We start from the raw sequence: 23,658 nt of genomic DNA on the forward strand, positions 1-23,658 counted from the left end.
GAAAAGAGTGTTGTACTCCAATCCCATGTCACATTTTTCCTACCTCCTTATTTTTTCAACTCTTTTCTGTCTGCTCTTAGAAAAAGATACTATGACAACTCAGAATTTGACCATGACAGTGATGACAACAGTGAATGTTTTTAACAAACATTTCCAGTTGTTAAAAATTGATTCAAAGACAATTCCTGCAGGAATAATACCTTAAGTTAATATACTGTCTGTGCCCTGGAGTACTCAAAGACTTTTTTGTATACTATCAACTTTCCCCCATAAAAGATCCCTGTGAAACAGGGAAGGGAAGACATTGTTAACCTTCACATTTTAGAGGTAAATCAGCAGCACAAAGAAACTAAATGACGGTGACTAGGAATCAGAAGGGCTGATCCCTAGATGACTGTCTTCCCACTTAATGTATAAGGTTACTGTGTCTGGTAGTGTTATGCCAAACGACAACATGGCTTGAAGCTATCTGATATACACACATTTTGAGGAGAGTAATCTGCACTGAATCCCACTTGTGACATTTCCATCTGAAAGTTGTCTCCTCCTTGAACAGTACCTGGAACATTCAATTTAAAAAATTTTATTACTGTCAGTAATTTTAAATCAAGTTTTCAAACACATGCAGACATGTATGTATGTACACGTCTACAAACACAAACACACACTGTTCCAACACTCACCCCAAAATACAGAGCTTGTGTATTCTGGGAAGAAGAAATTACTAAGAAAGTGTTCTAGCAGGTTATAGAAATAACAATATTTCCAAAGTAGTGTTCATAGTTGGCATTAATCTTAATTGAACACTGATGTATTCAGCAGAGTATGCATGACGTTCTTGATACCAAAGGACACTCAACAAAGGGTATAAGGTAAGGTGAAAACTGAGATGATAATTTTTTAAAAACTTGATGATTACTAACTAAGAAACTAACTGAAATTTTAGCTTTGAAATATTGGTACTGATAATGTACACATGTCTCAGATGCAGGTGGAATAGCTGGGCAATTGATCTGTAGTGAAGACTGCTGGGAGATAATTGAGTTAGCTATTAGGAATCAGAATTCAAGACTGAGTAGGAGTTTTACCAATTGGGAAGTTTGTTCTGGTTCTGTATATGTGCTTGCCTCTGTCACTGACACTATAAGATCCAATTGGTACTTATTTTCCATACAGTATGATCAAAATAGTTACATTTCACCAATCTTCACAAAGAGGAAGCTAAATTACTGGACTGACACTTTAACACAGAAAAGAAGACAAACTGTACTGTACAACGTAGTCTTATTTAGAAGATAAAATAATTTACACAAGATGAGTAGAGATAATTTTTAATAAAATAGAATAATGGTCCCCAAAGTCCATAACAGCAGATAATGCTCAAAATCGTTTCTAGCTAGCTTGTAGATTGCAACTGTTCTCATTCATTCCATTACAAACAAATACAATTATCAGTGTGGATAGCCCAGTGATTTTGTGTTATCTCAGGGCACATTGGATTTAAATGGTTATTTAAACAACTTTGAAGCACCATGGGATACAGAAGAAGCAATAAAGCTTTTTGAGTAATTCCAGTGGATAATCAAATCAAAATTTGACTATATGAATGAATAATTTATGCAATACCTTTAGATCCAGACTCTAAGGATGTACCTGGTACATAGGTTTCCAATAACATATGGTCTTTATTGCAAAGAGTTATTTGGGTTAACCATCAAGTACTAGGATTTGGGTCATGTGTGTTTTTTTTTCTTTTAACCCACTGTGAAGTGTGTGCTAGTCCCCCACACAGTGAGCTTCTGAACATGTGATCTTTGTGCACTAACTAGATTTTCCAAGGCCACCTAAGTAAATTATTTTAGGTCCTATAAATAAAATGTTTCCTCAAAAACTGATTAAAAAATTTGCTGTATTTTTCTAATTTTAAAAATATATATAATTACTGTAAACAAATTCAAGAATTTTAGTACTTACATAACAGTGTAAAAAGATAAAACTATTTACGATTCTAATAGATATGAATACATCATCCCCCAAAAGTCATAACAATTTATCATTCTATCAACAGTGTATGAGCTTCTTTGCTTCCTGATAACCTCTCCAAGATTAAACATTATTATTCTGTGTCATCTTTTAGGCAAAACATAATGTTGGTTTAATTTATATTTTTTAATACTTGCTGAAAGTATTTATAAACATACTTTGTAAATTGGGAATCTTTTCTTATGTTTATCAGTCATTTGTATTTTATCACTTATAAACTATTCATGTTTTTCATCCATTTTTCTTACTGATTGTAGGAGCTCTTTTTATACAAGGTATGCAAGTTAATATTGATAAAGCAAATATGTGATAATAAACAATTATTTAAACATTTTGAAAGAAAATTCTTGAAAGGAGTTTTTTTTTTTTTTTTTTTTTTTTACCTTCAATGCTGAAAATTTGTTCTCCTAATGTCCCAGCCTTTTCTAGTAGAGCTGCTTCATCAGACACATTGAAAAAGTATCTTTCTGTTGGAATACTAGCGATTGCTTTTATTTCTTTTATTAAATTTTTAGTATCAAGGGCATTTCTGTTTAAGTACCCAAGAACCTTGAAAATAGAGGAAGAGAATGTACAGTCATTATTGCTGTACGTTTTCCCTACGAATACATTCCCGTCTATTTTGAACACAATAGCCCCTCTGGAGAAGCAAATCAAGCAACATTTCCACAACCCTTTATTTAGTAGACAGGATTAAAAACCATCAAGAAGCAGAGATAGAGTAAGAACTTTCTTTTATATTCAACTATGAACAGCCAATGGGAAAGTGCAGCCTTGAGAAGTGATGCTATAAAGGAAGATTTACCCAATAGCTGCAAGACAAATAAAAAGAAAAGCCACTTACTGCTATACCAAACCTCAGTATATTGTCATGGTTGCATTGATCAATCACAGCTTTCAACATTGAACCATCATGTGATTCACCATCAGTTACAACTACCATTACTTTGGTAGCACTTCGTCGTCCACCAGAAGCTGCTGAATAAGCATATTTTCTGTGGCAGATAAAGTTAAAGACTTGCTATCAAAACACGAAGTTAATATGAGAACCTCTGGTTTAAAATAGAAACGTGAAACTAGTTCTTCAAACAGAATATATTGTAACTCCATATTAACTGTAGCAACATATTTAATGTTCCATTTGTAGCTTGTAGAGAAACATATACAAATGTAAGCCTTTCTTGACATTAAAAAAGTGTCTTGTATGTCAGGGCATATGTGTGTATATGTGTGCATGTATTTATCCCAGTATTCCTTAGAATTATTTTCTTCTAAGAAAGTTGAATTAATCAGTACCAATCAATAGAGCAAAGATATTTCTGTTATAAATTGTATGCATTAGGCTTGTGTTTACTTTCCGCGGTGGCTCAAGCCTGTAATCCCAGCACTTTGGGAGGCCGAGACGGGCGGATCACGAGGTCAGGAGATCGAGACCATCCTGGCTAACACGGTGAAACCCCGTCTCTACTAAAAAAATACAAAAAAAAAACTAGCCGGGTGAGGTGGCGGCGCCTGTAGTCCCAGCTACTCGGGAGGCTGAGGCAGGAGAATGGCGTAAACCCGGGAGGCGGAGCTTGCAGTGAGCTGAGATCCGGCCACTGCACTCCAGCCTGGGCGACAGAGCAAGACTCCGTCTCAAAAAAAAAAAAAAAAATTGAAACGTGAAACTAGTTCTTCAAACAGAATATATTGTAACTCCATATTAACTGTAGCAACATATTTAATGTTCCATTTGTAGCTTGTAGAGAAACATATACAAATGTAAGCCTTTCTTGACATTAAAAAAGTGTCTTGTATGTCAGGGCATATGTGTGTATATGTGTGCATGTATTTATCCCAGTATTCCTTAGAATTATTTTCTTCTAAGAAAGTTGAATTAATCAGTACCAATCAATAGAGCAAAGATATTTCTGTTATAAATTGTATGCATTAGGCTTGTGTTTACTTTTTCAATACTTATTTTTTTAAAGTAATAGATATCCACAGTTAAAAAAAAAAAAAAAATCAGAGTATTTGGAAAGGTATAAACCAAATGTGACACTAAACCCCTCTCCATAGGTAAGCACCAATATCAGTTTCTTGCATTTCCTTCTAGAAAATGTTTTATTTAGATGTAATATAGGTACAAGCATAGTCTACCCCTTAAACTTTTACTGAAATGAAGACACATTCTTTTCTAAAAATTGTTTTATTTCCATAGGTTTTTTGGGAACAGGTGGTATTTGGTTACACATAAATCAGTACTTTAGTGGTGATTTATGAGATTTGCACCCATCACCCAAGCAGAATACACTGAACCCAATTTGTAGTCTTTATCCCTCACCCCCTTCCCACCATTTCCCCCGAGTCCCCAGAGTCCACTGTATCATTCTTATGCCTTTGCATCAAATGAGGGCATATTCTAAATGGTTGTTTTTCACTCTGATGGAGACCTTTCCGTATCAGCACATATATGAAGGTCTCATTATTTTTTTTTAAACGGCTGCATAATATTTTATTTGGAGGACCATATGAAGGAAGACTGGTTTATTTAACCGGTTCCCCATTATTGGGTGTTTAGGCCATTTTGAGTTTTACAAGTAAGGCTGTGATAAATATCCCTGTGTATATATCTTGGCATACTTTTTCAAATGGGATAAAATCTTAGCAGTAAAATTACTGGGGCACAGGATACACACATTTCAAATTTTAAGAGATAATATCAAATACACTGTCTTTAAAACTGAGAATATCATTTTATTTCCTAAAATGTTTTTTGTATTCTATAATGTAGACTATAGAAACGTAGAAAACTTCTGTATTTTTCGGCCAAATTTGAATTACACTATTCACATCAGATCCTTTTTGAGTGTCATATACTCTTTATGACACACTGTAAATTTCATGTATGATTCTAAGGTTTTTGAGGACATAAACTGTGTCTCATTTAGTTTTAATTACCTGCAGTGCTTAAAACAATAAACTGCAACTGTAGGCATTAAATGAAATGAGGTGAATGAAAACATGGCAATATTTACTGAAATAATTTCAGATTATCTTCAATGTTTTAAAGAAGAGAGGAGAGAGAGAGAAGAAATATAGAGGCAATTACATTCTAGGAAGGATGAATAAAAAGTTGGGTGATTCTCCTAGCACTGGGTAGACTAAATCCTGTTAGCTTGGGAAATAGTGGGAAGAGGGAGATAGACAAAGGTGCAAGGGAGAAAACCAAAGTTTTGAAAGATGATGAAAGCCAGGCAAGTCCTTCCTCAAGGGACAGTGGCCATTGTCCTGGAGAACAAAGCTCACCAGGGCCCCAGGCTCCAGACAGGGAAATATACTACTCCCACCTTCCCTGCTGAAAACCAGGGTCCATTGCAGTTTCTAACTCCAGGAAGGCCATTTTTCATCTCAACTTCTTTGTCCTTCTAGTCCAGTTTGCTGGATCAGGAAGGGCACTTCACCTAATGGCAGCTGACCTGCTGACTGTCCAATAGCTTATGAGATGGCCTGGCCCAAAAAACTTTTATTGTCCCTGAATAGAGACAGTAATGATGAACCAAACCAATCATATCTTCTCTTGTGGGGAATCCACTTTTGAGACATTTGGGATTGTCACCAGTTGATGGAAGCAGCAACTGAAATATACACACAGAAGAAGAAGACAGATAAAATAGGAAATACAGAAATAGAAATGACAGGATGTGGCCACTGACCAGATGTGTGATGTAAGGAAGAGTGGAAAGAACAAAGGAAACCAAAGTTTTAGTTCGAATGACTGGGCAAGAGACAGTGGTACAAATCAAAATGGCAAGTTCATGAGGAGTGACGAGGAAAAGAATAAGGCCAGTGTGGGAGGGATTGAATTTGGTAAGTGAGCGAACACTCCAAATAAAAATATTCAGCATCAGCTAGATGCCAGTGTGAGTTTTGGGAGAGAGTGTAGGGCTGACAACATAGCAGTGAGATAACCGACACAGTGCTGCTGCTGATGCCATGACAGTGGATAGAATTCCTACAGGAGAAGGGCAGTAAAGAAGAGAGGGCTCTGTTTAGTGAAGAAAAATAGGAAAAGGAGCTAGTGAAGAGGCAAAAGAATTTGTCAGGAGTTCGAGAAGTGTGTGGTGTCACGGCAACTTGGTTAGGAATAGCAGAGTATGTTCATCATTATCAAATGTTCAGAGGAGCCAGAAAGGATGAGGTTTGAAGTGGGACCACGGGGTTGGGGGATGAAGAGGGTCATGCTTATTTAGTGGCAGAACTGTAGGTTTCAAGGAAGTGGAGGGAGGGAATAGAGCTGCTTTTTTCAAAAAGAATTATGGTGGTGAAAAGAAGGAATGCACAAGACAAAGAGTGAGAATAGGTTTAAGGAAAGGCAAGCTTGTTGTTCTCAATAATTTGTTTAACAACTGGAGTGTGTTTAGCATTTTTGTGAAGGTATCTAGTTTGCAGGGACATGGATGAAGCTGGAAACCATCATTCTCAGCAAACAAACACCAGAACAGAAAACCAAACACTGCATGTTCTCACTCATAAGTGGGAGCTGAACAATGAGAACATATTGAACAATGAGAACACAGGGAGGGGAACATCATACTCTGGGGCCTGTTGAGGGGTGGGAGACTATGAGAGGAATAGCATTAGGAAAAATACCTAATGTAGATGACGGGTTGATAGGTGCAGCAAATCACCATGACATGTGTATACCTATGTAATGAACCTGCATGTTCTGCACACGTACCCCAGAACTTAAAAGTATAATAAAAACATATTAAAACATAGAGTGAAGACAAAGATCAGTGGATCTGAGAAAATAAAGAAATTGAGATAAGAATCAAGAGAGTGCAGTATTTTTATAATTTCATATTTCCCACTGATTGTAATAAGGTGTAATAAACTTAAACTCATATGTTTAAGATTCTGTGGCCTTTGTTAATTTGCACCAAGTGGTCCATGAGCTCAATTTGTCTGGATCTCTGATGAATCTTAACAAATTATGACAGATTGCCCCATTTCCTACTGTTTTAATCTAAGGTCTTCTCATTTCATTTATTTCATATAAATTCATATAAAAATAATGCAATATCTTATAAATATCCTAAAATCAAACATTTAACTTTCCCAACTGCCTTCTCAAAGTATTCAAGACATAGAATGCTCTTATGTTTTTTTCTTTATTAGTTCTGATTTAAGTGAGGTACCAGGTATATTATTTTTCTTTGTCTTTTCCTTACTTTTTCTTATGTATCACATAAATATAATGTTTTACATTATGAAAACATTGGCCTATTAGCCCCAAAACTTACCTTGCATATTGAATTGCTCCAAATGTGTTTGTGAGGTCCCCACCATATTGAGATGTCTGGGATGTTGCTACAATCATTTCTTCTTTGGTTTTATATGTGTTCAAGTTAAACACAACTCTTGGATTATTGGCATACTGAATTAACCCCACCTTCAAAAGAGGAGACATTTATTAATGGGCTGTCATTGCATTATAAATAATTTCTACTTAACCAATAAAATGAAAATCAAAAGTACATTTAGACATGGGCCAATAGCTTAAAGGCATCACTTCCAACTTTGTTCTTGATAGTTACTTTTCTTTCAATGGAATAATTTCTTCTCGTTAGAGGCCATCAGTGTACAATAGCAGTACTATTGCCAAGAAAGATGATGTCCTACAGTGTATGATTTGATTCCCAAGAGTAATATTTGTAGTTTTTAATACTGCCCTATAATATTTTAATATGGATGACTATTGGAACACTGTTTTTAACAGGAAGATTAAACTTGATTTAAATAAACATTCTAATTCCCAGTGGACAGAAGCTCACAAACAACCATAAGCAATCACAGACGAAAAGTAACATGTCACTGAAGGACAGTAACTATGTAATAAATAATTAGAATTGAATACAACATAAACCAATGTGCTCCTAATCAGTGTAGTCAGTTGAGGTCTCTTTATTGTGCTGGATTTTCTCTATTATGGACTTCAGCAACTCTGGGAAGAAGATGCTATATATATGTGCATGTGGGGCAGGGAGTTTCTGGCTTCCAGAGAAAATGCCACTGGAAAGCATCTTATTTGAAAGAGCTGAAAGAAAGAATTTCTGAACAAGATGTTTGGGAGTATTCCCTAATCCTAGAGATCAACAAGGTCACACCCTTCTGTTAATGTCTTTGTTTGTAAACATTGAGATCATCCTCTAAGCCTAGGAGATGGGCTTTCCACAACAGGAGTGGCAATGAGGGATCAGTGTAAGAGGCTCTCTGAAATACAGGTCAGTATGTAAGGAGGTGGAAGGAGCAAGGACTGGATTTCTGAGTTCCATCTGCTGCGTTTTGCCAAGGGGGCAGTAAGCTAGGCACTGGGAAGATAGTCAGAAATACAATATTCCTGGACCCCTTTCTCTAGGGATGTAAGACTTGAGAGGGAGGAAAGAATAAAAAATAACTGAGAATTTCAGAGTCTAATATGAGAGGAAGATAATAGTAATCCCATGACAGAGCCCCAGGACTTCTGTGTGAAAAAGAAGAAAGATGTAAAGAAATGTGGTAGATTAGGATTTACAGGAAGGTCAAATTTAGGCTGTAAGAAAAGAGACTGAGTTAAACCACTTCTAGAGAGGAATCAGATGCACTGTGGTAGGAAGACACAAAAGAGCAAGACTGTGAATTCTATATAGGAGGCTATTAAATAAAATTAGTCACGTTATGAGGGCAACTCATTTAGAAACAGAAGAAATAAGAAGATACATATGAAAACTTATAAGGGGCTATAAGAGTGGTGCTTTCTGGAAACCAGTGCTATATGTAGTTTTATTTAGCAGAATGTCCTGGAAAATGCCCACAGGGAAATTTCCAAGGCTTCTGTGGGTATTTAGATATTCTTGGTACTGAAAAGCAGTTTCAATGGGGGAAAACATATAACAATATGATAGTGAACAGGAAAGCAGAGAAGCAAATTTCAATAAAGATAGCTGGAAAGCATTTAGGGAAAAATACATCAACAATTTGTATTAGATGTTGAACATTGGAGTATCAGATGCAATCCAGGAACATACACTGGTAACGGTGAACTGGTCCAGGTTGACACTGGTTCAGTATACTGCTACAACCAGAATGGCTCAGGAAATGGCAGATTCAATCAGAAAGGAAAAAAAAACAAAAAAACCAAAACCGGAAATTGAACTTTAAAATAATACTATTGAGCTTTAGTTGCCTACTTCAAGAAGACATAAAAGCAAATTAAAGACTTCTTAAAATATAAAGAGCTATACAAAATTATTGAAAAGACCTTTTCTGTAGGCAAAAGGACAAGCTAAACTGCAATATGATAAATAACTATAAAACATTATCATAAATGGTAGAATTATGCTTAGTGACTTATTTATACAAATTTCAGAATTCAATACTTGTTTTACCAGCAAGGAATAAACAAAAGAAATTAATTATTAGTCCATATGGACATAAAAATACATACTGAATTTTAAAATGTAATGCATGGGTTAGAGGGGAAAGACAGGAAACTAAAGGAAGATTAAAATGTTATATCCTGGCCAGGTGTGGTGGCTCATGCTTCTCATGCTTGTAATCCCAGCACTTTAGGAGGCGGAGGCAGGTGGATTACCTGAGGTCAGGAGTTCCAGACCATCCTGGCCAACATGGTGAAATCCTGTCTCCACTAAAAATACAAAAATTGGCTGGGTGTGGTGACAGGAGCCTGTAATACCAGCTACTCAGGAGGCTGAGGCAAAAGAATTGCTTGAACCCAGGAGGCGGAAGTTGCAGTGAGCCTAAATTGGGCCATTGCACTCTAGCCTGGATGACAAGAACAAGACTCAGTCTTAAAAAAAAAAAAAAAAAAGGTTATATCCCATACCTTTAATCTTCAATGCTTGTGTCAGAAATAGAACTCTAAGGTCAAAAGACCAGTATTAGGAAAAGCCACAGGTAGAATAACCCCAATGTAGTACAAGTTTCAATTAAGTTTAAAAATTACCATTAAATGCATTTAAAATGGGGATTCGGCAAATATAAAAATTAAGACTTTATATCTAACAATTTTTTTTCAGAAAGAAAGTCATAAGTTAGTTTATGCATTTCTGCTGTCCATACCTGTGTCTTTGTGGGGCCTATATCCAGGCCTTGTACAAATTTTTCCAAAAAATTCTTCACTGCATCCCAAGGATAAATACTATTTGATTCATCACATACAACCACAACATCTATGAGGGAAGGGCACGCTACACAGGAAAAGAGAAAGAAGCAGATTTCCAAAGGTAAGTCACATTTCACAGCCATATAAAAATGAGACTTAAGGAGGGTTTGGGTGCCACTAGTTGATAACCTTTTTCCCCTCTTTTAACTGTAAGGCATTGCTCAGACCATCTGCACATTAATAACTTACGCTGAGCTGCAGGTGAGAAGCTGGCTGAGAGCTGAAAATCAGGACTGATGTCAGAACACACACCCGTTGTGTAATACTGATTCCCACACTGCTGTGCCCACAGAGGACCACATGTCTTCAAAGAAATGAGAAAACAATCAGTGGAAACATATGAATAATGCTAACTTCTACCTCTCCATTATGGAGCTCAGAAATCATCTCTACTCTTTTCCAAGATACTAATAATTGTCAACTCAAAATCAAATGAGTCAGTAATGCATTTGGGGCAAGCAGAAGTGATGGAGAAGGCGGCAGATGCTCTGTGCCCAATGGCAAGCCTTGTGGGAGGAGGAGTGCTGGGACTGTTGGGAGCAGGTGTCAGCGAAGGGAGGAGTCTATGAGGTCTCCCAACAAGCTAGATAAAACAGGTGCTTTCCTTCCAGAGGACACCAAGGAGGAGAATGCATGCAAGTTCACTTTTTGTCTCTCAGTTACCTGGGCCTCAGGTGCTTCATCTGTAAAATGAGGAAAACCACACATTCTATCTTTTAATATTGTTGTAAAGATTAAATGGGTCTATAGATATAAAACACTTAGAACAATGCCAGGTAAATAGCAAATGCCATATAATATTGTTAGCTAGCATCATTATCATTGTTCTTGTTGAACATTAGTTTTCTTCAGTTCCTTCCATTCATAGTGCTCAGCAGAAACCATAAACCTAATGGCAATAACTCTTGAAGAGGACTTGGGGTCAGGTATAGACATCATGGTGAATGAAGAACTCATGCCTATGTACAGACCACCGTGTTTTCTGCCTGCCCACTGGTGTGAAATAGGCTGTGTTGACAGATTCCCTAATTTATAAAGGAGAGTTGAGAGGGAAAATTTTGTGTGAAAATTCAGTTCGAAATTACTCCATATGCTAAGCAAACACAAATGAGGTTCACTGACTACTAGTTTCTAACCTTGCCCACTTCCTAATTAACTGCAGTCACTAATTCTGAATGGTACTTGTCTTCTTGCTCACATTATACCTGCTCCAATCCTTAATATCTCCATTAATGCAATCCCAATTCTCTCCTTTTCAGGAGTCCTTGAATGCCAAGAACTCCTGATTAAATCATGATTAAATAACACAGGAAACATTAGATTAAATAACTTTAAAATTGAGAGATGAAAAAGGAGACAAGTGCAAAAGAGAATCTAATTAAGATCCTTAAAAAATGCCTACAGAATGTAGCATTATGTAAAGTTGTGAATCAATTATTAAAACTGAACAGAAGAATATGGGCTTGCGTGAAGTAATTGGAAAAATAAAAGGAAACTTATTTGACCCAGTTTAACTGTCAAAGGGGAAGCAGCTTTGGCCATATTTCATGTGCAATGAACAAGGCATAGTTTTCTCCCTATAAAACTGATTTATTTTGCCAATTAATTAGAAGAAAGTCATTATTAATGTCTTTGATTTGTTTACCAAATAACAGATACCAATCATTGGTTTCTATATCCACATTCCTAAGTTTTTTTAAATCACTTTGAAAAAGAACTCATGAAGTATTCAAAAATGTTTTTTTTTTGTTTTAAAAGCAATGGAAAACAGCATTAAGAAGTTGAAATTAAAATATGCCAATTGTAAGTGCCAGAACTACATTCCTACTGTAAGCCCAGAATTTAAGAAGTTTCAAAAAAATGTGATGATTGTCAGTCTTTTCCACATAATTCTTAAGAGTATCTTATGATTTTGACCTTTTAAGTATGTAAAGGAAACTTCGGGTTTTTTCTTTTTTTCTTTCTCCCCCTCTCTCTCTTTCTGCCTCTCTGTTTGCTACCTGTAATGTTAATTAATCTCTCAAATTCTCTGGCTTTTTAACTTTTATTTTTTACTTTATCTGGAGTTACAGATTAAAAATTTTAAGGCACATTCTGTAATCTCTAAGTATTAGTATATTCTTTCTTTATATTTTTGCAACCTTAAAATCAAACAAACAAAAAGTTAAAGAAACCTTATTGTAAAGACTTTGGAATATCATAAACCATAAAGATCCCTTGCAATATTCATTTATGCACTGATCTTAACACATATCACAAGCAATATCTAATTCACTTACTGGCAGCACAGTCATCAGAATAATAATATCCATTAGTAAAAATAGAATGACATTGTTCAAAATCGATTACATTTTTAGAATAATACAGTTATAAAACATAGGATTTTTTTTTTTTTTTTTTGAGGCGGAGTCTCGCTCTGCCGCCCATAAGGAAGCGTGCTAATGGTTTAGATAAAACTGACATAAAGTTGAATTATGCTCTCTAAGACATTTTTTTTCTTTTTCTTTTCTTTGAGTGGCACGATCTTGGCTCACTGCAACCTTTGCCTCCTGGGTTCCAGTGATTCTACTGCCTCAGCCTCCCGAGTAGCTGGCATTACAGGTGTGTGCCACCATTCCTGGCTGACTTTTGCATTTTTAGGAGAGATGGGGTTTCACCATGTTGGCCAGGCTGGTCTTGAAATCCTGACCACAGGTAATCCACTTGCCTCAGCCTCCCACGTTGCTGGGATTACAGCCATGAGCCACCGTACCCGACCTCTTTAGGACAATTTTAACAGGGTTATACATACATACGCATACCTATGTGAGTCAATGGAAATTTCAAATAAGATTGTGTTTTTATTTGTTTTTAAGCTTCTTTTTTTGGTGTGTGATGTTTTTCCCTTTTTTTATATAGTCAAATCCTTTCAACAATTTGCTATATTTTTTTATTAGTTTTAAACTCAGAAATTTTTCCATTCTTCAGAAAATTTCCATTTTTCTCTATTTTTTATATTAACTTTCAATTCACTTGACAGTGTATTTGGATATGTAAATATTAATCAATTAATTGTTCCAAAAGCACTTATTAAATAAGGCATTCTATTTCACTGATTAGTGATGTCTTTTTACTCTTTTCATAACTAAATGAATGTGAACACTGATATGATATGAGAGACTGTTCTGTGCCTCAAATAACACCAGATTACTCAACAATTACAGGAAATGTTTAAAAACCAAAAATACTTTTTAGCTTTGAAACCTACTTTTTAAATTAGCAGTACCTATCTTGACTGATCCTACAGGAAGTAGAAATGAGATTTGGGATTCTGCTGTTATCAACAAATACTCAACACACTTTTCAAGGGCAAAGAATCAGGATTCTTTTTGTTCCCTTTTCTTCAAAACATTCAGTAGCAGTGGTTTTGCTGAATATCCTAAAAAGTCTACACATCAACATTATTTTGAATATTCAACATTGGATAGCCAAATAAATAGCATAATTTATCAACAAGCAAGTTCTAAGCATCTAAACTTCCAGATTGGGAGGGATTGTGAGGGAGATCTACATACTTTCTTGAGAGGAATAATGATTTGTAAAGTAAACACTCACGAGAAACCCTCCAGTTCCCATGTTCCTTGTGAGGGTCAAGCCGAGGCTCATGTTGGTTTTCATCTCAGTAACATTTGGAATGCTTGTTGAAGCTTTCAAAGGGAAAACAATTTTTAAAGTGATTAAATATTCCTCATTTACTTAAAGATATTTTTTAAAAAACCAGGCACACTCATGTTTTCATGTAGCATTGAATTTAGTGTCATCAATATAGGTACCTGAGTTATATAATGAAGTGTGGGGAAATGCAATGCCTTCAGTGATCTGGTAACTCACATTAATGTGTGAGGCTGCAGAGCATAAGGCAGTAAGGAGTGGGCTCTAAAGAGGATATGACTTATAGATGTTTAATTATTATTATTATTCTTATTTTTTACAATATTCTGGCCAAACAAAACACATTTGAGGACACCATTTTTTTCTCTCTTTTGAAAGTCATAGTAGCTCTATCTAATGCCTTTTATTTTTCTGGGTCAGTAAAAATATCCTTGAAGTGTTATCAAAGAATGCCCTATGATAGAATCTGGCTCAAAGCAGCAGTGGGTGAATGTTGAAAGGAAATTAGACTAGCCATATAATATACTAAATAAATCTCTCCACCTCCTGTCTTCCACTGACCTAGGGCATCAACCACTGTATCCATTCTTGAGTTATGTTTCCAAGCTTAATGGTTTATTTTGCAAAGAGGAGAGAAAGAAATATGGATGGTTTCGGACTTCTGCAAGTAATCACCAAAATTATTGTAAATGTTGATGGAAATCAGTCCATGGTCTGGAGGTAAATGGTCCAGGAGACAGCACATTTTCCACACATCTCGTTAAGTCAAGTTTCCAAACTGTTTTGGAAATTTGGATACAATTGTGCCCCATATTTCTAAAGACATAAGGGCAAAAAAAAGCTGCCTATATTTCTTTAAGACAGAACAATGATTGTTTTGATGTTATTTTTCAGTTGAGTCTAAGACAAATCACTTGCTTCGCAAGTAAATTTAAACTTACTTTGCAAATTTAGTTTTTCACATGTGGCAGTGGATAGGTCAACAGGACACTTATACACATCTCCCATTCGGTTCTCAGGAAAGCCACTCCAGGGTGAACCAACCAGTAACCTAGAAACAGACTTTTTTTATTAGACACAAAGTGTTAAGTGTAGTTTCTTAAAAATAAACCTGATCACAGTGAAAAAGACATTTACATTTCAATGTGAATAGTTTATATTTGTTCAGCTATGATTTGACCTGCTTCCTTTCTGCTTAGCTGATCAAGAGCTTTGATCAATGTCTGTAATACTGCTGCTTTGCCACACACCCTAGAAGGTCTCTTTAAAGCAATGCCGTCCAATAGAAATATAATGCAAGCCAAGAATATGAGCCATGCGTATAATTTCAAATTTTCTAGTAGCCAGCCACATTAAGAACATAAAAAGCCACAGGTGAAATTAATTTTTAAAATATATTTTATTTAACTCAATATATCCAAACTAGCATGCAATCAAAACTAGCATGCAATGTCAAAATTAGTAATGAGATATTTGACATTCCTTTTTCCTAAGTCTTTGAACTTCAGTGTAGACTTTATACTTAGAGCACATCTCAATATGGAAAAGTAACATCTCAAGCGCTCAGTAGTCACATGTGACTCATGGCTACATATTGTTCAGCACAGCTCTAAAGAATGAAACAAAATTAAAATCAAGAACAACAACTAGCCTTTGCTCAGTGCTTTCTATGCCCTGAGCATTTTCATATGTTGACTCATTTAGAGAGCAGATATCTTATCTAAGTGGCTTTATGCTAACTGTCTTTATAAGGGGATACTTAGCAAAAATATAGAACAAATATGTTACGAGCTATCTTTATGTGTAACAATGTGCATATGTCTAGAATACAGGATGAGATTGGTGTTTACATCCTTCCTTTGGTTAGTTTCACTTCCTTCAGAACTTCACCTAGAGACTATGGGTTTTCCTGAAGAAGAACTAACCTGACACTTGGAACCACAGAAGATTGCACAGAAAGAGCCCAGGTATCAGTTTGATCTTTAGAAACTGCAGCACGTTACTCAGTAGCATTCAATTAACATGGAAGCATATTTGCTTCCATTTTTTTTCATGTCAATATTGGGAAGGATTAAAATATCAAAGAAACAAAAATTCTTTCTTGAGCCTTCTGTATATATATTTTATAATTATCATTAAACAACATATGCCCCATGTTGAGGTACAGTAGATACAAAAGGATTAAAGCAGACTGCTGTCTTCTAAATCTAGTAAAACTAGATATATGTGACAAGTAAAATAAAAATTCAAATGACCTGGAATATATGATCTAGTTTACCAGTAGAAGAAACATTAAAATGGTCCAAGGTTACAAAAATGGACACCAAAGGATGAAGGTTTTAACCTGAAGTGTTAGCAGACAGAATAGCATGAACAATCAGGGAAAAAGGAAAATACAGATTATTTTGAAAGTTAATAGTTCAGTAATAAGTTCTCTCCTCGTATATCTTATAAAATTATTCTCAAACTAATATAGAGCATTCTAAGATACTTTTTTTTTTTTTTTTTTTTTTGAGACAGAGTCTCGCTCTGTCGCCCGGGTTGGAGTGCAGTGGCCGGATCTCAGCTCACTGCAAGCTCCGCCTCCCGGGTTTACGCCATTCTCCTGCCTCAGCCTCCCGAGTAGCTGGGACTACAGGCGCCCGCCACCTCGCCCAGCTAGTTTTTTGTATTTTTTAGTAGAGACGGGGTTTCACCATGTTGCCAGGATGGTCTCGATCTCCTGACCTCGTGATCCGCCCGTCTCGGCCTCCCAAAGTGCTGGGATTACAGGCTTGAGCCACCGCGCCCGGCCTCTAAGATACTTTAATTCAGTTAGCCTTAATGTTAGAGTTGAAAGATTTTTTCTTCTTATGAGCTAATAATTTAGCATAATTTACCTTTTAAAATATTACCATAGTTAGGTTTACAATAATACCAGGCAGATGGGTTAAGCCTTTTGAAAAAGATAGAAATTTGAATGTTGGATATTATTAAGTCCCAATAGTCACTTTAATGAAGGGAGGGAACCAGTACAGAATTGGAACACGTGTTTGAGCATATCTGATGTCTTTCAAATTCATGATAGTGCAGAAGAAATTAGGAATCTTATAGAGCCTGTACTGAGAAAACTGTCTTCCAGAGCCTTGATTTTCTCCATCTGCACAGGTCTTCGTTTTGTAGTAGTACTACACAGTATTAACTCTGATTTTGCATGCTGGACATAAAGTGTATAAAGGAAAGAATCTGACTCTAACTTTCTTCTCTAATCCTGTCTTTTTCTATGTGTCTTCCTAAAACCACATTTCAGTCATATTGAATTTAGCTCCTCCTTCAAATCAGAGTCTCTGTTGCTCCTAAGTCTTCATATGTGCTGTTTTCTGCCTGGCAATGTTTACTCATTAGTTAGATCTCCTGTTTGACACCATTTCTCCTGGGAAGTCTCCCGGCTCTTTTAACTCTGGGTAACCCTAAGTACCTTCATAGCCTCTGACCTTTCCGCATCCCATTTAAAAAATAAAAAGTCATATTGCCCCATAGCTGCCTTCCCACTGACTAAATCCCCCACTAGAGAGGAAAGGTACATAAGGGCTAGGAAATCTGTGCCTGTAGCAATTAATAACCACTCGTTGAACAAATGAGTTAAAAAAAAAAAAAAAAAAAAAAAAAAACAAATGAACAAGCAAATGAATGGATGATTCTATGCCATTATTTTAAAAAGAGTTTCCTGGTTAAGGAAAAGTTAAGAAGTTAAGCAGAAAATCTTTCCTTTTTTTTTTTTTTTTTTTTTTTTTTTGAGATGGAGTCTCGTTCTGTTGCCTAGGCTGGAGTGCAGTGGCACCATCTCGGTTCACTGCAAGGTCCGCCTCTCAGGTTCAAGCGATTCTCCTGCCTCAGCCTCCCAAGTAGCTAAGACTACAGGCCCACATCACCAAACCTGGCTAATTTTTGTATTTTTAGTAGGGGGTTTTGCCATGTTTGCCAGGCTGGTCTTGAACTCCTAACCTCAGGTGATCCTCCCACCTCAGCCTCTCAAAGAAAATCTTTACTTCTGTTTTTCTGGGGAGCATGTATTTTTGCTTGTTTGGTTCAAGTAAAAGTAAAAAAAAAAAAAAAATCAACCAAGTTGAGAGAAAAGCATCATACATTCTGTTACTATTGTGTTATTGCATCATCTGTTCCTGACTCAGCCTCTGCATATCTTCTATGCATCAAACTGGCATTTTTTCTCTCAAACAAAAGCTTACTCTAGAGTAAATGTAGAGAACAAAATAGCACCTTATAGCAAGAAACTATCATAAGAAGTGTGGCTCTGCCCCTTGGCATTCATTAATTCCTATTAATTATAGTAAATTTTTCAACATCTGGTACTATGTGATTATCTAATTTCATCTGCAAAAGAAGCCTGAGATTATCTTTTTCTTTTTTGAGATGGCGTCTTCCTATGTCACTCAGGCTGGAGTGCAGTGGCGTGATCTTGGCCCACTGCAACCTCCACTTCCTGGGTTCAAGAGATTCTCCTGCCTCAACCTCCATAGCTGGTATTACAGACATGTACCACTACGCCCAGCTATCTTTTGCACTTTTTTAATAGAGATCGCATTTCATCATGTTGGCCAGGCTGATCTGGAACTCCTGACTTCAAGTGATCCACCCTCCTCAGCCTCCCAAAGCACTGGGATTACAGGTGTGAGCCACTGCGTCCAGTCACTGGGGATGATCTCATCTCCATTTTACTCTATTTCCATTTTACAGATGGAATCACTGAGACACTGAGACACAGATGGATGAGTGACTTGCTCATGTTCCCATGGCTAGTGAAAACCAAGTGCGGAAGCCCAGGTTCTTAACGTTTAGGCTAGTGTCCTTCCTCTTAGCTGCCGGAAGGCCTGGCAGAGGGCCCAGATTGGGAAAATGATCTTAGCAGATGAGGTGGGTTCTAGAACTAGCATGGATTAGAAACCAGACACAGGGAGTCAGGCCACACTTATGTGAAGGGGTGTGTGGCTGTGTGATATATGAAGGGGCTGTAGACTGGACACCAAGCACAGCTGTCCTGTGAGGGCACATCCATACTGTGGGGCCTAGGCTACACTGTTCTCAATGGCAGGTTGGAACAAGGTATGTTCAGACAACACCAACTGCAAACTCAATGGCAGGTAGGAACAGGGTATGTTCAGACAATACCAAATGCAAATGCCAAATTCAGGTGATTCTACTATGCACATTTCCAATCATCCTCACCACAGTCCAAGAGAGGCTTGCTGAGAAACAAAAGAGGAGTGTGTCTGATCTAAAATTTAACTGTTTGATTCAACAGAGCCTCCGGTCGCAAAGCTGCAACTACTCACTGTTTTCTCCCTGAGCAGACTATTTGTTTTTTTTCTATCAACTAAGCACTCCCTGGACACTCTCCCTGTCACCTCCTATTACCTTATCTAAGAATTCAGGATTTGATAACCTTGCAGCTCAGGAGGGGTTATAACATCACAACCACCTCTGTGAAAACTGCAGCTCTTCTAAGTTAATCAGAAAGAAGAGAAAAGTAAGCACCTGTGCAGTTGCGTGCCACTTAACAAGAAAGATGTGAAAGCACTTGAAATTCCCCGAAAGATACATGCAAATACATCTCTGATAGTATTATGCTATTTTAAACTCTTAACACAAGGCAATAGAAAATAGTGGAAAAACAGGCCATTTTGGTAACTCTTGAAGAACAAGGGTTTCTTCATCATATATGACTCATTTCTTAAATATTGTGAACCACATTAGTAAGTAGGCTACAGGTCATGTTGGTGACTACAGAGAAGTCACTAACTTTTGCTTACCTTCTTTACTAGAAACATTTCCAGCAGACTCTCCTCCTCATTCATACCCTAAGGCCTCAGTGAAATCCTAGTTCCTGACAACTCACCCTCATAAGAAGAGGCAATGACATCACCAATGGCTATTCCAAGAAAATTGTGACATTCTTAACTTAATCAGACAGGAAGATGAGGGAGGCTGTTATATTTCTCTACGAAATCTTACATGCAGGAAGAGACACACCACGAGAGACTGTTACCAAGGTGGGAAATAGGATATGTTGGTAAGTATACCTGCTGAAGTATGGCAAAACCTCTTTGAAGTAATGGATTTAATTTAATCCCAACCAGACAAAAGAGTTGCATGAACAGGCGTGTGTGCTGATTCTCAAAACAAAACAAAATCCCAAGATATAAACTTTTCTTTTCCTTCAGTGAAACTGGGAATTATTCCAAGACTACTTTAAATAACCCTTACTGTTCAATTATCTTGTGGGAAAGTAGTGATTATGTAGACTTTCAAAACACAGCCAATTTGCCTACCTCCAGTGGAATTCAAAATACTTTGTTTAGTTAGCAAGCAGTATTTATGGTGGTGTAGGTAGGACAGTTTTAAACCCACAATCTAGGGGCTGTTATAAATATCTTCCTTTGGTCTGTGAGTCTGTAAATTCTCCAAGTGTTTTCTTCAATACTCGAGATTTTTACCAGAGATTACTGACAGAGGTGTACTTAAGATAGTAGGGCAAAACATTTTGTTTTATTCAATTTTATAACAAATGTTTATTGTGCTCTTAGGGACTGAAATGATACACAACTCCAGTGGGCACCATTCCTCAAATGGTGTGTCCAGGCCTTGTGCAGTATACAATCTGTGAGTCTACACATGGTGGCCAGGCCTATTATGGACCAGAACTCATTCTAGGTACTGAGGATACACTAGTGAATACATTAGTAAAACAGTTTCTAGCCTGAGGAGCTTACGTTCTAGTGGGAGAAAATAGACAATAAATGTAGTAAGTAAGTAAAACATATAGTGGTAGTGATCAGTGCTTTGGGAGTAAAATAAGCAGGCTGGAGTTAGGAATGTGGAGTGGAGGGCAGTATAATCTTTATTGGAATGGTCAGGGACGGCCTCACTGAGAAGGTAATTTTAAGTAAAAACTTCAAGGAGGTTAAAGAGTAAACCTTAAGACTATAGTGGCAGAATAGTACAGGCTGCAGGAACAGCAAATGCAAAAACCCTGTGGCTGGAAAAGAATGAGTGAGGGGGTAGCGGAAGGAGGTGGTAGTCCTACTGGTAATGATAGATCATGTAGTGACTTGTATGTAATGATTAATAGAAGGCCTCAGCTTTCCAACTGAGGGAAATGAGAATGCCATTGGAGGGTTTTGAGTACAGCATGATGTGATCTGACATATTTTAGAAGAATTTTGAAGGCCACACTGTTGGGAATGATAGTATTGAAGCACAGTTGAGTCAGGTAAAGTACTTAGAAGGCAACTGCAATCATTCAGGCAACAGATGATGGAGTGCTCATACAGGGCTGGCAGAAAGGAAAGTGGTAAGAGGTGGTCTTGTTTTAGATACAGTATGATGGTAGGGGATGCAGGACTTCTTGAGGAGTTGGTCTTTCAATGAATGAATGAATGAATAACAGTCAAAGACAGCCTAAAGATGTTTGGCTGAGAAACTGAAAAAAACTTGTCACTACCATCAGATTAAAGGGGATGCTGTCACTAGAGCAAGATTTTGCGATAGGGGGAGCTCAAGAGTTCACTGTGAGATATTTTAAGTTTGAGAGGTCTATAAGTCATCCAAGGAGATATTTTACTTTGGATTAGAAACTTATTGTAGCTACATGATATCTACATGGACGTAAAAATTTTCAAAGTCTATAGTATATAAATGTTGTTTCTTATATTGTTTAGTTCCAGGCCATGGACAACACAAGGTGCTTGGTGAGCTCTAAATGATACCTGCTTTCTGCTGGTAAACGCAAAATGAGTTTGTGATGGAAAGAATTCACCCATGAAGGCTGCCCATCTCTGGGAAGAAGGAAGACAGGTAAAGACAGTCATTTCATTTTTCAGGTCTTATTTAGAAATACTGCTATTATAAATTTAATAGTTAAATTCTTTGGCATATATTGAAAGGCAATTTTAATATTTAGGCCTCATTATTTTGCCTTAGACTTCTAGGCTTCCACATTGTTTCCTCAATTAGCAGGATGGCTAGACCTTCAACGTCTTTCAGTTTCATGATAAAGAGTCCACCAACTTCACTATTGCTAAAACATTTTAAGCTAACTGTTCTGTCTCATAAAAACTCCAGAAATTAGCTTCAGCACTAAAAGAAATACAATCAATAAAAACTGATTATGTTACTTCTTGTCATCCAACAAGTAGTTTTCTAGAAGTTAAAATCAAAAGCTAAAATATTAACCGTAAAGCCCTGTGATAATACAAATTCCTGTTCTTGGCTATTGGAGGGAAAGAGGGGGATAATTTTAAGACTGCCACATTTTGCAAATCAAAACCCATGGGCAACTAGGTGCTTTGGCAGATGGTTGTTTCATCGATGACAAAAACTAGAATAGCAACATTTGTAAACTGCTTTATAGCTCATAAAGCATTTTTTATGTGCATTATCTCCTTTGATCCTTATAAACACTCTGTGAGTCAAGTGTATAACTATTTATGTTTTCATTTAAAGAAATAGACTTTAAGGGTCTAAGCAAAAGCAACGCCTATATATCTGCATTCCTTCCCTTTTGTTCAAAATCGCTGGTTCTTTTTACCATATTAAGTTCCCTTAGAACTCTTCTAGAGAAGCACTGTTTGCTTTCCCATCATATGGAGCATAGCAAGTTAATAAATAGTTTCCACTTATGCCACTTAGCATTCCCCAGATCCTTCTTTAGATGGAGATAGATGGATATAAATGTCTTTGACAACCAGATACTAGGAAGGTGTGTGTGTAAGTTCTAATCACCTTTGTAAATGAACTTTATTCCGGAAACAGATATTCACACATTATCACAAAGGAAAGCTTAAAATTATAAGACTTGTTGGTGAGGCATGGAGGATTTTTACGGATCATTAAAGCACCCCAGACATTCTGGAGCAACATATCTGTCCCACGTGAGAGTCACAAACAATAGGTATGTATGCATTCATGTGTTTGTAGGTGCACACACAAACTTGTATCCAGAATGAAGGAATGAAGAAGTAAATCAGGGGCTATTTAAAGTGTCCTTCCTACCATAATTTTGTTTGTTTGTTTGTTTGTTTGTTTTTGAGATGGAGTCTCACTCTGTCACCCCGGCTGGAGTGCAGTGACATGATCTCGGCTCACTGCAACCTCCGCCTCTCGGTGGGGGGTTGTCATTGTTGATATGAGACGTGCCACTTTGGGTACCTGTATTAATAGTGCTGAGGATGGCTTAATTGTACAGCAACAGCATAATAACTATTTATAAAAATTTTAACAATAAGTATTTAAAGTTAAAATAGAAGTGTAAGAATATATTACAGTTGGATTTCTAATGTCTTTACAGAATCAAACACTGGATTAAGTTATGAGTAAAAAATAAAATTGAATGGAAGAAGAAAAGAAATGTATATGTTATAAATTTAAAATAAAAGTAGATCCAGGCTCAGTGGCTCACGCCTGTAATCCCAGCACTTTGGGAGGCTGAGATGGGATCACTTGAGGCCAGGAGTTTGAGACTAGTCTGGCCAACACGGTGAAACGCCGTGTCTACTAAAATCACAAAACATTAGCCAGGCATGGTGGCGGGCGCCTGTAGTCCCTGCAGTCTCAGGAGGCTGAGGGAGGAGAATGGCATGAACCCAGGAGGAGGAGCTTGCAGTGAGCTGAGATTGCCCTACTGCATTCCAGCCTGGGTGACAGTGTGAGACTCCATCTCAAAAAAAAAAAAAAAAAAAAAAATTAGCCGAGTATGGTGGCCT

General features: G+C 36.9%; 1 protein-coding gene across 2 annotated transcripts in view; it reads right to left on the reverse strand.

Annotated features, from left to right (window-relative positions):
• The window catches only part of ITGA2 (integrin subunit alpha 2), a 105,753-nt gene that overhangs the window by 36,898 nt on the left and 45,197 nt on the right, over nucleotides 1-23,658 (reverse strand). For both annotated transcript variants that reach the window (XM_007972162.3, XM_037994654.2), the window contains 8 exons: nucleotides 14,842-14,951; nucleotides 13,844-13,935; nucleotides 10,439-10,553; nucleotides 10,147-10,274; nucleotides 7,329-7,477; nucleotides 2,888-3,038; nucleotides 2,427-2,592; nucleotides 483-559 (listed from right to left, as the gene is read on the reverse strand). In XM_007972162.3, coding sequence (XP_007970353.3) covers nucleotides 483-559; nucleotides 2,427-2,592; nucleotides 2,888-3,038; nucleotides 7,329-7,477; nucleotides 10,147-10,274; nucleotides 10,439-10,553; nucleotides 13,844-13,935; nucleotides 14,842-14,951 — 988 coding nt within the window. The remainder of the gene's footprint in view (nucleotides 1-482; nucleotides 560-2,426; nucleotides 2,593-2,887; nucleotides 3,039-7,328; nucleotides 7,478-10,146; nucleotides 10,275-10,438; nucleotides 10,554-13,843; nucleotides 13,936-14,841; nucleotides 14,952-23,658) is intronic.

This window comes from Chlorocebus sabaeus, chromosome 4 (assembly GCF_047675955.1).
Source record: "Chlorocebus sabaeus isolate Y175 chromosome 4, mChlSab1.0.hap1, whole genome shotgun sequence".
NCBI classification, from domain to species: Eukaryota; Metazoa; Chordata; class Mammalia; order Primates; family Cercopithecidae; genus Chlorocebus; species Chlorocebus sabaeus.